The 13,800-nt window shown below is 46.2% G+C and overlaps 1 protein-coding gene across 4 annotated transcripts in view; it reads right to left on the bottom strand.

The window, feature by feature from the left end:
* Window positions 1-1,308: 1,308 nt before the first annotated feature.
* LOC147100543 (chymotrypsin-C-like) overlaps window positions 1,309-13,800 on the bottom strand; it is a 44,096-nt gene continuing 31,604 nt past the window's right edge. For 3 of the 4 annotated variants that reach the window (XM_085966899.1, XM_085966901.1, XM_085966900.1), the window contains exons 3-7: window positions 9,646-9,780; window positions 7,816-7,952; window positions 6,965-7,110; window positions 3,560-3,712; window positions 1,309-1,404 (exon numbers count right to left, since the gene is read on the bottom strand). In XM_085966899.1, coding sequence (XP_085823025.1) covers window positions 1,387-1,404; window positions 3,560-3,712; window positions 6,965-7,110; window positions 7,816-7,952; window positions 9,646-9,780 — 589 coding nt within the window. In that variant the 3' untranslated portion in view covers window positions 1,309-1,386. Of the gene's footprint in view, window positions 1,405-3,559; window positions 3,713-6,964; window positions 7,111-7,815; window positions 7,953-9,645; window positions 9,781-11,965; window positions 12,064-13,800 lie in introns of all 4 variants that reach the window. The other variant, XM_085966902.1, reaches the window with a different exon arrangement.

Here is a 13,800-nt window from a genome sequence, read left to right as displayed (position 1 = left end):
GCCTACAGGGAACATTGACTGGGTAGTGTGATTTTGGACAGGGCAAGGAATCATTGTGAGCCAGATTTGTCACACTCGGGATATCAATAGACCCCTCTGGGATGAAGTGAATTTGCAGGGTCTTGTCTGGAAGGCAACTAAAGCTGTGGCCTGGAGGGCAGTATAAAGTAGTCATTGGGGAGGAGGTTTGAGTGATTGGCCTTTGGTGAAAGCATTGTGTGGATGTTTGTTGGGAAAGAGCTGGCAGAGTTAGATCGCTGCTGTGAAGAGAATGGTGCGTGCTGCAGTGGGTAAGGCAGAGCATGCCTATGGTGGAACAGGGAGCTGTGGGGAACATCCAGAAGGGAGCAGAACTTGAGAAAAAATGTAGGAGAAGTTGAGCAGCAGTTAATCGGGTCAGGAACCAAGAAAAGTATGTTGCAGGAAAGTGGAAAAGAATGGGGTGGGATATGGATGAGTTGAGGGCTAGGCAGTAGTCAACAGAGAAAGGGAACACTGGTCAAGAGTGGCAGACAAAATATGCACCAGTAGAGGCTTTAAGTTGCATAAAGATGTAAGAAGCTAAAAGCTATCAATTGCGCAAGTGGGCATTCTTGACTCGGAGATTTGGGAAGGGCATACACAGAAGAACTGTATGCTATCTACTATCCACACAAACATTTCTACCAGGGGCCACTGAATAGTAATCAGGAGAAGGACCCCTGGTCGACCTCTCCTGACGCTGAGTAGTGAGTCCTACCTAAAGTGAGTAATTGTCTGTTTATTAGACTACTCAACAATGGATTGAATGTGAGGCCAATATTGTTCAATACTACTGAGTTATTGAGTGTGTAAACGCCACCAGTTGAGTCTACAGTCAGTCTGCAGATCGGCATCTAGTTGTAATGAAGAAACTCCCTACTTTAGTTTGTTCAGTTGAAAGGGAGAGCCTAGTGGTAGACAGTATGGTACAAGATAGCTTTTTTAGGGTGTTTGACAAGATTTGCATTAACAAAAAACAATGTCTAGTCTCTTAGTATTGCTTTCAAAATGGCCACATGGAGGCTCAATTCTGTGTCTGAAAAATACAACTTTGATTTAACTGAAAACTACTTCCAGCCTTTTTGAATGCTTGGGAGCTGACCTGAATGGATATTAACCAGTGAGCTGTACATTGTTAGCAGCGTGGGGGCAGTGTTTTTGTGATTTGCATAGTACTGGGCCTATGGTTTTCTTCAGCTCAGTCTGCACATCATCATTCTGTGGTATAAGACCAGTGCCCATTAGTGCATAAACTATTCTATGAATTAAAAAGTATGGACCAAAAAAAAGCATAAGCAAATATGTTTTTATTGACTTGTAGCAGAAATTCTGTTTGACTAACTCATCTCTTCTATTTGATGCACTTCAGTTGTTCGTCATAATCTGCGGAATAAAACAGACAATTACTCGCTTTAGGGTGGCTATAGTGGAATCCAACTCCTTCACAGATCAAGCTGGTGCTATTGAATGTGGGACTGCCCATCCCCTCTAACCTAGTCTTAATGCCTACTGCATCTGGGAGGGAGATAGAATGATTATCCAAACTCCGCAATCCATTTTATAAAGCAAGAGCTCCAATGCCCTGGGCATAGCTTAATGAATAATGGTATGTCCAATGTACTAAACTGTACAGACTCCATAATCAGGAGTTTGGTTTGGGGTTTGAACTACATTAGATGATTTTAGGCAGCAATTGGGGCAAAAAAAATATCAACCAAGCCCTCCTGCTCCTGACCAGTGATGCCTGCTGGAAAGTGAGCGGGGTCGTTGGATGCAGATGGGATTTGGCTTGGCTGTGATGTGGATGAACAGACTGCCACTGCTCATTGGCTAGGCTAGTGCATAAAGGAACAACCACTTGGGCAAGGCACTAGGGGTTTCTGCCATCTGTGAAGCTATACTCCAGCAAGAATCTGCTTCAGAAGAGGGGAGAAAAGAAACGGCATTAAACGTAATTTTAAAAAAATCTCTGACACAATTGGAGGAATTAGGTTGGAGAATTTTAATTAGCTTGATATTTAAATTTGATGACAACACCATAAGTAGAAGCAGTGTAATCATTACTAAAGGTGCTTCAATACATTGAGTGCTCATTCCTCCAAGCCAGTTACCCTGTTTGAGTGCCCTCTACTATTTTATTCGTGATAGGTTGGTCATCATTGTCACCATCAAGTTTTTGTTTCCAGTTATTGTTTTCACCTTGCCGACATTAAGTGAAAGCAGTGCTTGGTGTGAGTTATGAGAAATTATGGCCTGTTTCCTGGATTGCATTTTATCCAGAAATGATGGCCCAATTAACACTGCTTCCTGCACCACTCTTGCGGATAGGAGTTCACACCCAGATTTCCCGCAGCGCTCATTTGCCTACACTGGAATGTAAAAGGTGGCGTTAAAACAAGTGCAAATGCAGTGGTGTAAACGAGCGGCAGAGGGTTTCGACAGATGTAGCTTGGGATTTGCGCATAATGATGTTTCGATGTAAAACCAGTGTAAATTAGTTTCACATGAATTTCCTCAGGAAAGAACTCTGATGCCGTAGTTAAGCTGAAACAGTCCGGGAAATTCTGTGCCTATATTTCCATCATCTGCCCATTCCTACAAATCTCAGAAATGTGGCAGACGGTATCATGAGCTAGAGCCCAACCGTGTCATTTAATTGAAACAAAAGTACGTTTTTTTTTTTATCCCTATGGGGTGCACTCCTTATAGTGTGTATGGATAAGTAGGGGCTTATCCTGGACTTCCTACTTTTTAAAAGAAAGACTCAGTGTTGTATCTTACCCTTTATGGTTAAACCTTTCTAGTTGTCCCTAGGTATGATCATGTTCTCAATGTTGGATAGTGGGAGAAAAAGCAAAGCTATCATTCAGTCTATAATATGTCCTTATATCAGCAAGGAAGAACGACTCCGTCAAACATCAGATGAGAGACACCCTCTGCATTGTCATACACCTACACCCAGCCGCCTAAAGTCAAGGAAGAGCTTCATGAACAGTGTTGTTCCATTACAATCAACCTCTTCTGAAGCCCGCATCGCCTTGTGGAAAGACCGGCTAGTCAGTCTTGAACAACCCCCAGCGATGGAAATTTTACCTTATGAAAGCCTTCCCCCAGGAGCTAATTGCAACTGGGCAATCTGGAAGTGCCTTAACAGATTTAGGACCGGTGTAGGTTGCTCAAAGGTGTCACTAAGCAAATGGGGATATTCAACCAGCCCGACAACTTGTGAATGTGGAACTGAGGCACAGACTATGCAACATCTCCTGCAATGCCCATCGTTAGAGGAACCCTGCACTGTTGCAGATCTTGCCGAATTCAACAACAAGGCGCAAAAATGTGTCCAGTTCTGGCTGGGCTATGTATAGACTGTCCGTGGACACGATAAGAAGAAGCAGTGGATATGGAATCAGGCAAATACAATAAGGTGAATTAAAACGCCTATGGGTTTTCAGTTCTGTAGAACCACCGCATCCAGAACATTTGTGTATACTTGCCCCATCTTTTGCATAAGCCATTCGCTCTCATATCTCCAACATACCTGAGCAATCCAGTCATTATAGGCAGAAACGCGAGTGAAGACAGTGGGCTTCTTCTTGGCATTGCAACCCAAGGCAGAGACAAAGCTGGCGATACCGTGCACTTGCCAGGTTCCATCAGCAGCCTGGCAGTTCAGAGGCCCACCAGAATCCCCCTGTTGAGAAAGGGTCGTGAGTTTCTTTTTAAAAGTTACTCCTGAAGTCACCTGGCCATTGGCTGCTAGATTCCTATGTGAAGGTAGTTCAGCGAGTTTCAACTTGGTTCCTAGGGGCGTGAAGTCGGGTCCCACTAGTTCATGGTACAGTTGGAGCAGTATCATGTTCTTGCACCATGCTTTGCCACCCACCCTTTGTCATTTTTAATTCAAACCTGCAACACGAATTTGATAGCTGTTGATGGAATCTATATGCCTACAGTAACTTAAGAAAACCCCCCAACTTCATAGCATTCTAGTAGGGAGATACCACTGGAATAAAATGGTATTTCATCAGATGTGACAGCAGAAAGATGCCTTCAACCAGTATTTTTAAAGGACAAAAATATGTTCTTTTGATATATTCTATTTTAGATAAATGTATTTTCACACGGGCGACAGCATAGTTTTGCTGTGCAGAACCTTGTCAGGACATCAACTTGGCTGAATAAGCTTCATGTCTACCATTCCCAGCACAGGCACAATGGGCCGAATGGCCTCCTGTGCTGTAACGTTCTATGATTCTATAATAACAAACTTGTCCCTCTATTTTATGGAGGCTATTTTGGTTCCTCCCTTAAACGTTTATTCCACTGAAACTCTAAACACATTGTCACATGCACTCTTCATTCTAACTGTTCACATCAGCACACATCACAAAGCTTCTTGTTGTACGAGGCCCTTTGGGTCGGAGCGATCATAATATGATCAAATTCTTCATTAAGATGGAGAATGAAGTAGTTGACTCAGAGACTAAGGTCCTAAATTTAAATAAAGGAAACTACGATGGGCTGAGGCACGAGTTGGGTAGGATTGATTGGGGCATGTCACTCAAAGGGTTGACGGTAGATAGGCAATGGCAAACATTCAAAGACCGCATGGATGAACTACAGAATTTGTTCATCCTAGTTTGGCATAAAAATAAAACAAAAAAGGTGACTCAACTGTGGCTAACAAGGGAAATTAGGGATAGCATAAGATCCCAGGAGAGGACATATAAATTGGCCAGAAAAAGCAACAATCCTGAGGATTGGGAGCAGTTTAGGATTCAACAAAGGAGGACAAAGGGATTAATTAAGAAGGGGAAAATAGAATATGAGAGTAAGCTTGCAGGGAACATAAAAACTGACTGTAAAAGCTTTTATAGATATGTGAAGAGAAAAAGATTGGTGAAGTCAAGCGTAGGTCCCTTGCAGTCAGAATCGGGAATTTATAATGGGGAACAAAGAAATGGCAGACCACTAAATACATATTTTGGTTCTGTCTTCACAAAGGAGGACACAAATAACCTCCCAGAGATGCCGGGGAACATAGGGTCTGATGAAAGGGAGGAACTGAAAGAAATCAGTATTTGTAGGGAAATGGTGTTAGGGAAATTGATGGGATTGAAGGCCGATAAATCCCCAGTGCCTGATAATCTACATCCTAGGGTAATTAAGGAGGTGGCCCTAGAAATAGTAGATGCATTGCTGATCATCTTCCAACATTCGATGGAATCTGGAACAGTACCCATGGATTGGAGGGTAGCTAATGTTACCCCACTATTCAAAAAAGGTGGTAGAGAGAAAACGGGGAATTACAGACCGGTAAGCCTGACATCTATAGTGGGGAAAATGCTAGAGTCCATTATAAAAGATGTAATAGCAGAGCACTTGGAAAACAGTGACAGGATCGGACAAAGTCAACATGGATTCACAAAAGGTAAATTGTGCTTGACTAATCTGGAATTTTTTGAGGATGTAACTGGTAAAATAGATAAGGGAGAACCAGTGGATGTGGTGTATCTGGACTTTCAGAAGGCCTTCGATAAGGTCCCGCATAAGAGATTAGCATGTAAAGTTAAGGCACATGGGATTGGGGGCAAGGTATTGACTTGGATAGAGAACTGGTTGGCAGACAGAAAGCAAAGAGTTGGAATAAACGACTCTTTTTCCGAGTGGCAGGCAGTGACTAGTGGGGTACCGCAGGGATCGGTCCTTGGACCCCAGCTATTCACAATATATGTTAATGATCTAGACAAGGGAACTAGATGTAATATCTCCAAATTTGCAGACGACACAAAGCTGGGTGGGCGTGTGTGCTGTGAGGAGGATGTCGAGAAACTCCAGGATGATTTGGACATGTTGGGTGATTGGGCAGAAACATGGCAGATGCAATATAACGTGGATAAATGTGAGGTTATCCACTTTGGTGGCAAAAACAGGAAGGCAGATTATTATCTAAATGGCAATAGATTGGGAGAAGGGGAAGTGCAATGAGACCTGGGTGTCCTTGTGCACCAGTCGCTGAAGGTAAGCATGCAGGTGCAGCAGGCTGTTAAGAAGGCAAATGGTATGTTGGCCTTCGTAGCGAGAGGGTTTGAGTACAGGAACAAGGATGTCTTGCTGCAGTTGTACAGGGCCTTGGTGAGACCACATCTTGAGTATTGTGTGCAGTTTTGGTCGCCTTATCTGAGGAAGGATGTTCTTGCCATGGAAGGAGTTCAGCGAAGATTCACCAGGCTGATACCTTGGATGGCAGGAATGACATATGAGGAGAGATCAGGTCGATTGGGCTTGTACTCGCTGGTGATCTCATTGAAACTTATAAAATTCTGACAGGACTGGACAGACTAGATGCAGGAAGGATGTTCCCGATGGTCGGGGAGTCCAGAACCGGGGGACACAGTCTAAGGATAAAGGGTAGGCTATTTAGGACAGAAATTAGGAGGAATTTCTTCACCCAGAGAGTGGTGAACCTGTGGCATTCTCTGCCACAGAAGGCGGTGGAGGCCAGTTCATTAAATATATTCAAGAGGAGTTGGATATATTTCTTAAGGCTAAAGGGATCAAGGGATATGGAGAGAAGGCAGGGACCGGGTACTGAGTTTGGATGATCAGCCATGATCGCATTGAATGGCAGAGCAGGCTCGAGGGGCCGAATGGCCTACTCCTGCTCCTATCTTCTATGTTTCTATGTTTCTACTCTCGCGCTTCTTTTCCCCGGAATTTAAAATTATGGAGCGTCTTACTTCCTTTGGTCTTCCCCATCTCCTGCAGTCCCCAGAGTTTTAAAACCCAAGCTCCTTGATTTGTCTCTTTTCTGCTCTTCACACTTGCTTGTGGCTTGCATTGTGGGCCTTGTCCTTTCATCTAAGGTTGCTCGCTTTAAACAAAAAAAGCTATTCTTAGAATTTTAATGGTGTGGTTGTGCCTCTTTTCCCAAATTACTCACATTGCATCCAGCGACAATGCCATCTCCACCAGCGCAAACCATCGTTTTTCTCACGCCCAAACCCCACCAGTCTGGTTTAGAACACGTTACGTGATCAACAACCGGCATAAGGGCCTGCTGGAGATTGTCGGCGATGGGGCCATTTGCTGCAATGAGAATTAAATAGAGAAGGTTGAAATAAGTTGTTTCGTTTAAAAAAAAAACCTCTCTCATTATCTCCCCATCTATCCTGAAGATGTTGACTCCTCGGGGTATGGTTCCTTGAGGGCCTGGCATCCCCAGTACCTCACCCAAGCTCCCATTATTTGTGTGCCAGTCTTATCAGTGAGTGTTGGCAGGGAGACGGAGCAGAGCTTAATCCTCTCCTCAGCCAGGGGTCAAACAGAGAGCCCCTGTTGCTGCTCTCCAATTCACCGGATTATATCACATGTTGTCACATAATCTCCTTGGCTTCAGTAGGTGGAAGAATCTACGAGAGTGAGGCTTAGGCTATAAACCAGTGTACAAACGTATTGAATGTTAAAACAGATAAATGAACAGCACTGAATGCAAATGGTAGGTGATAATCATTGGTGGTTCCACATTGGTAATATGTCCTCAAAACACACACACACATTCTCCACCGTTGACAACAGCCCCCCAATGCTCACTCTTTCTTGCACCTAACCTGCAATAGGTGACCTCTGTGCACATATTGAGAAGGAATAACAGTTCCTTTCCATATCATAGTCTTTCCCCAGCTTGAGGGGGACTAAACAATAATGGCAGAGCATGCTGAATTTACAAGAGCATTCTTTGGCGAAATCAGATGTTAACATCCTTATAAGCAAAACATTTTGTGTATCACTCACTATAGAGGCGACCCCATCCTGTTACGTAGCAGGAGTAGTGGTTGGGAAGCACAGCACCAGGAGCAGGAATGCAGCCCAGCTCTATTTCGTTGCTCAGAGTTATGGGGCTGGAAAGCTTGATTAGCGCAATGTCGTACCTGTTGAGTTGGATCAAGAGTTGTACGTCAACAATGGATTTTAGCAGGTAGGAATTAAAGATACCAAGTTTAAGAGAACATTGTTCGTGCAGAATTTTCCGATACCCTTTTTGTAAAAGATTGTTATTGCCTCACCAGAGACTTTTCAGGAGGTTTGATTTCTGCTGTTTGAAGTTGCTGGGTTTTGGTTCAGTTGCTATATGGATTGTGCTGCGTGATACTGGAATTACTGGCTTTAACAAACTCACCTAGCAGGTGATGCTGCAATTACCCGCCGTGCCGCTTAAATAAACCGAGATTCAAATTCCTGACAATGAGTCTGGATGATGGCACATGATGGGAATGCCCCCTGTGATAGAATAGTATATCAACATTGCTTAAGCTCATATATGACGAATGCCCTCTTGGTTGAGATACCACAGGACCATTGGTCCCTGTGGAACTGTGTAAGCCAGCAACTCCAGGAAAGAAAAGAATGAGAGAATTTAGCAAAAATAAAACTGCATTAGTTCCGCTCGATTTCCTCCTTGTAAGGGCAGTGGGGTCTTGTCACTGTGGCAATGTGTTTCTCCCATACTCCCCCAGTTTATATGGTGAGGACTGTGCAGAATATCATCAGTCACATGATGACGAGTTTTAATGTAGTTTGATCAAAGACTAGAACAACTGAATCAGAAAACATCATGGTGCAGTAGATGCAACAACTGAAGAGCGAAACTTCCCCACCAACTAAGGCAGCAGGCTTGAAGCGAGCCTTCAGGAGGACTGTTGTTCCAACTGAGCCCAAACTCCCACCACTCCAAATACAGTGACAATGTCCCATTAAACATTTTGGTCAGCCGGGTGTCTTCAACACAAGGGGAAAATTCAAGCAACTGAGAAATCTACACCCACCTTGTAGGGTTTCTGTCTGCACGGAATGAAGTGCACACACTCTTCCTGTAGGGACGCATCCCACTTACCTAAGTCCGAAGAACTTAAATGTAGCTTGTCATAACGAAGGCCCAAATGTGGCCAGATACTACCGGAGTTTAACCAGGTAAAAACACGTGGATTTTCCACTGCTTGTCCAGCTAAGACCACCCTGTCCATCAGGGCTTTGGTCTGCTGGGCTGTGTGGAGCTAATTGGGAAGAATCCGAGCCCCCAGCGACAAGTCAACCCCTCCATTAGTGAGCCAGGCTGGCTGGTTGACCAGCTGCGGTGCTGCAGACACACCTGGCTCAAATATGAGATTACCAAAGCTGACACAAAGCATCAAGTGCATAATGGTCACAAGTTTGTAAAGAATTAAGCAATATTGAGTAAAATCATAACCAGATTCCTTGAGATTAGAGTTTCGGTGGTGCAATGGACTGTGATGCTGTCCAATCATTCCTGAAATCCAGCAAGATTGATGGGATGAAAGTCTCGTCACTCTTGTGACTGTGAGGACCCTTTGTAAAATGAGTTTGAATGAGACTGATGTGCAAGTGCTAACTGGCGCTGAATTACGGCTAATCCTGTACAATTAATTCACACCCACGAGGAACTATTGGCTTTTGAGGTGGCCCCAGAGAGATGGAAGAATGATGTGGATCTAGAAATATTATATAGGTAGGGAGTCCTGCCTGAAATTGGGGTTAAAGTATATTGGGATATAACAGAGTACCTTCCACCCTTTCTTCACCACAAGAAAAATAATTGGTACTTACCCAAGAGCAACAAGAATTGGATTCCATTTCTCGTGGACAAATATGTTCCCTGGAGCAATTTCAACTGAAACTGATCCCAGTTCTGAAGCTTTGAGGTTGTGTTTACCGAGCACCACCCGGTATGTCTTGTCCTTGCTTAAAAGGGGGAAAAACCAGAAATGTCAGTCCACTGGGCAGGCGTTTCTTTAATCAATAAAGAAACTTCAGTGAAGGGCATTGGCCTGCAATGCAGGACACCGGCAACATTGAAAAGAGTAGGAGAGAAGACAAGCTAAATCAAGAAACGGTAGTTGACTGTCACTGAACTTGGGTTTAAAAGCCTGCAGATCGTAGGAGGAAGGGGAAACTGGGAAAGAATGAGTTAAAGTAGAAGATAGAATCATTTGGCACAGAAGGAGACCATTCAGCACATCGTGACTGTGCCAGATTTTTGAAAGAGCTATCCAATTAGTCCCTCCTGATCAATGTCGCCCTCCACCGTCCCTCCTGATCAATATCGCCCTCCTCCGACCCTCCTGATCAATGTCACCCTCCTCTGCCCCTCCTGATCAATGTCGCCCTCCACCGTCCCTCCTGATCAATGTCACCCTCCTCCGCCCCTCCTGATCAATGTCACCCTCCTCTGCCCCTCCTGATCAATGTCGCCCTCCACCGTCCCTCCTGATCAATGTCACCCTCCTCTGCCCCTCCTGATCAATATCGCCCTCCACCGTCCCTCCTGATCAATGTCACCCTCCTCCGCCCCTCCTGATCAATATCGCCCTCCTCCATCCGTCCTGATCAATGTCACCCTCCTCTGCCCCTCCTGATCAATGTCACCCTCCTCTGCCCCTCCTGATCAATGTCGCCCTCCACCGTCCCTCCTGATCAATGTCGCCCTCCACCGTCCCTCCTGATCAATGCCACCCTCCTCTGCCCCTCCTGATCAATGTCGCCCTCCTCCGTCCCTCCTGATCAATGTCACCCTCCTCCGCCCCTCCTGATCAATGTCACCCTCCTCCGCCCCTCCTGATCAATGTCACCCTCCTCTGCCCCTCCTGATCAATGTCACCCTCCTCTGCCCCTCCTGATCAATGTCACCCTCCGACCCTCCTGATCAATGTCACCCTCCTCCATCCGTCCTGATCAATATCGCCCTCCTCCGACCCTCCTGATCAATGTCACCCTCCTCCGACCCTCCTGATCAATGTCACCCTCCTCCGTCCCTCCTGATCAATGTCACCCTCCTCCGACCCTCCTGATCAATGTCACCCTCCTCCGACCCTCCTGATCAATATCGCCCTCCTCCGACCCTCCTGATCAATGTCACCCTCCTCCGACCCTCCTGATCAATATCGCCCTCCTCCGCCCCTCCTGATCAATGTCACCCTCCGACCCTCCTGATCAATATCGCCCTCCTCCGACCCTCCTGATCAATGTCACCCTCCTCCGTCCCTCCTGATCAATGTCACCCTCCTCCGACCCTCCTGATCAATATCGCCCTCCTCCGCCCCTCCTGATCAATGTCACCCTCCGACCCTCCTGATCAATATCGCCCTCCTCCGACCCTCCTGATCAATATCGCCCTCCTCCGACCCTCCTGATCAATGTCGCCCTCCTCCGACCCTCCTGATCAATGCCACCCTCCTCTGTCCCTCCTGATCAATGTCACCCTCCTCCGACCCTCCTGATCAATATCGCCCTCCTCCGCCCCTCCTGATCAATGTCACCCTCCTCCGACCCTCCTGATCAATGTCACCCTCCTCTGTCCCTCCTGATCAATGTCACCCTCCTCCAACCCTCCTGATCAATATCGCCCTCCTCCGCCCCTCCTGATCAATGTCACCCTCCTCCGCCCCTCCTGATCAATATTGCCCTCCTCTGCCCCTCCTGATCAATGTCGCCCTCCCCCGTCCCTCCTGATCAATATCGCCCTCCTCCGCCCCTCCTGATCAATGTCACCCTCCTCCGACCCTCCTGATCAATATCGGCCTCCTCCGCCCCTCCTGATCAATGTCACCCTCCTCCGCCCCTCCTGATCAATATCACCCTCCTCCGCCCCTCCTGATCAATGCCACCTTCCTCCTCCTCCTTGTCAGCATCCAAGATGGTGTGATGACTCTTGATTGAACAACACTGAGAGTATAGATAGTGTGTGTAGGATGTTGTAATTGCAGCGTAGGAGAAATAAGAGAGGAAAGATTAGAAAAGTACTGAACCACAGCAGAATCGTAAAAAAAGTCAAAACAAGTTTCATTGAAGACGTGAGAGATGGATCATCTGTCAGATGAGAAGTGTAGGGTAGCTATCAAGAGTTGATTTGTTACAGTGAATATCTCACCCGATGCAGTGAGCAGCAGTCATTACCCAATTGTTGGCGATGAGGGACCCTCCACAAGTGTGAGCCCAGTAATCAGTTTTTAAATATTGGAGCGAGACCTTTGGTGAGTTTGAAATAAAAGGAACACAATCAGGCTGCTGGAATTGAAATAAAATATATTTCTTCGGCACCCCCCCCACAATAAATCTATCCAACGTCGCATTTTGTGACATTAAAGTCATGTCATCTAGAAGCTTAGAAATCTAGGGAGTTTTCACTTCCAGGGATGTAGCTAGAAAAATAACTTGTACACCAATCGCCCTGTTGTCATCTTGCCCCCTTCAATGTGGGCTGATCTTCCAGTATGATTGCTACGGGTGAGTTCAGATTGCCTTTAGCGTTCACCTCTATAGCTGCAGTTGGCATCAGGGCCGTCCTCACGAGTGTAGAGCCCCTTCAGAATAAAACTGTACCCCACTGTGTATATTTGTCAATGCTTTTACAACTCTTGGTGGGGGAAAATGAATGCATTAAAGTGCCCCGATTTATCAATGAATTTGCAAACTGCAATTTTTGTACAGCATCTCCAGAGAAATGGAATCGGAGAGATCACTTAGAAGTGGGTAAAATATCTCCTGCTCAGCTTCAACAATACCACCATCACTGAGTCCTACACCATCAACATCTTGGAGTCACCATTGACCAGAAGCTTAACTGGACCACGGTCAACACCATGGCTACAAGAGCAGGGCAGAAGCTGCGCAATGAGTGGCTCATCTCCTTAATCCTCACAGCCTACCCACCTTCTACAAGGCTCAAATCAGGAGTGTGATGGATGCGTGCAGTCACAACAACACTTGGGAAGTTCAACACCATCCAGGACAGAGCATTTCACTTGTTCAGCCCTGTAAGCACTGGGCTCAATATCCACCTTCTCCACCTCCTCCTCCACCATGGCTTTAGGATGTACCATCTACAGGATGCATTGCAACAACTGGCCAAGGTTATTTCAACTGCACCTCCCTCCCTGCAATCTCTCCTTATATATAGGATATTATATATATACAGGAAGGATATACAGGCTGAGCATCCTGAATCCGGCAACCTCGGGACCGAGGCCGAGCCAGTTTTGTGTTTTTCCGGACTTCGGAACATGTTTCTGATGTTTGAAGTCTGGAAATATCGCAACCTGGGCTTGGGCGTTTCCGGACTTCGGACATCAGAAACGCGTTCTGAGTCCGGAAATGCCTGGGCCGCTCCGTGTAGCGCTGACGCGTTTCTCCGCCCCTCCCCTTCTGTTAAAGGGGAGGGACACTGCGAGCTCTGCAGGGCATCCGATGGCCCACACTAGGCCACCAGGGCGGCGTGGTGCCGTGGCCGCAACCTGGCGGAAACACTTAGTGGAGCTGTGCAGATTAAGGAGGATAAAACACAACACTAAAGTTTTATTGCATCACTCGCATTTTTCATAGGACTTTTCAAAAAAAGACAACAAAAATTAATGGCTTTTTGAAGTACAGGTTGAGCGTCCAAAATCCCGGGTTCCGGATTTCGGAACGTTTTACGGATTCCGGACGACCCTGCCACCAATTGTCCCAGAGTCCGGATTTCAGAACATGCTGGGTCCCGGAACTCCGGATTTTGGACGCTCAATCTGTACTTGCCTTGGAGGCGGTGCAACGGAGGTTCACTAGATTGATTCCTGGGATGAGAGGGCTGTCCTATGATGAGAGATTGTGTCGAATGGGCCGATACTCTCTGGAGTTTAGAAGAATGAGAGGTGATCTCATTGAAACATACAAGATTCTGAAGGGGATTGTCAGGGTAGATGCTGAGAGGGTGTTTCCCCTGGCTGG

The sequence above is a fragment of the Somniosus microcephalus genome, chromosome 25 (genome assembly GCF_052327205.1).
Source record: "Somniosus microcephalus isolate GS21.2 chromosome 25, FLI_Smic_1.0, whole genome shotgun sequence".
NCBI classification, from domain to species: Eukaryota; Metazoa; Chordata; class Chondrichthyes; order Squaliformes; family Somniosidae; genus Somniosus; species Somniosus microcephalus.
Note: the sequence above shows the minus strand (reverse complement) of the source record. Positions and strands in the feature narration are given on the sequence as shown.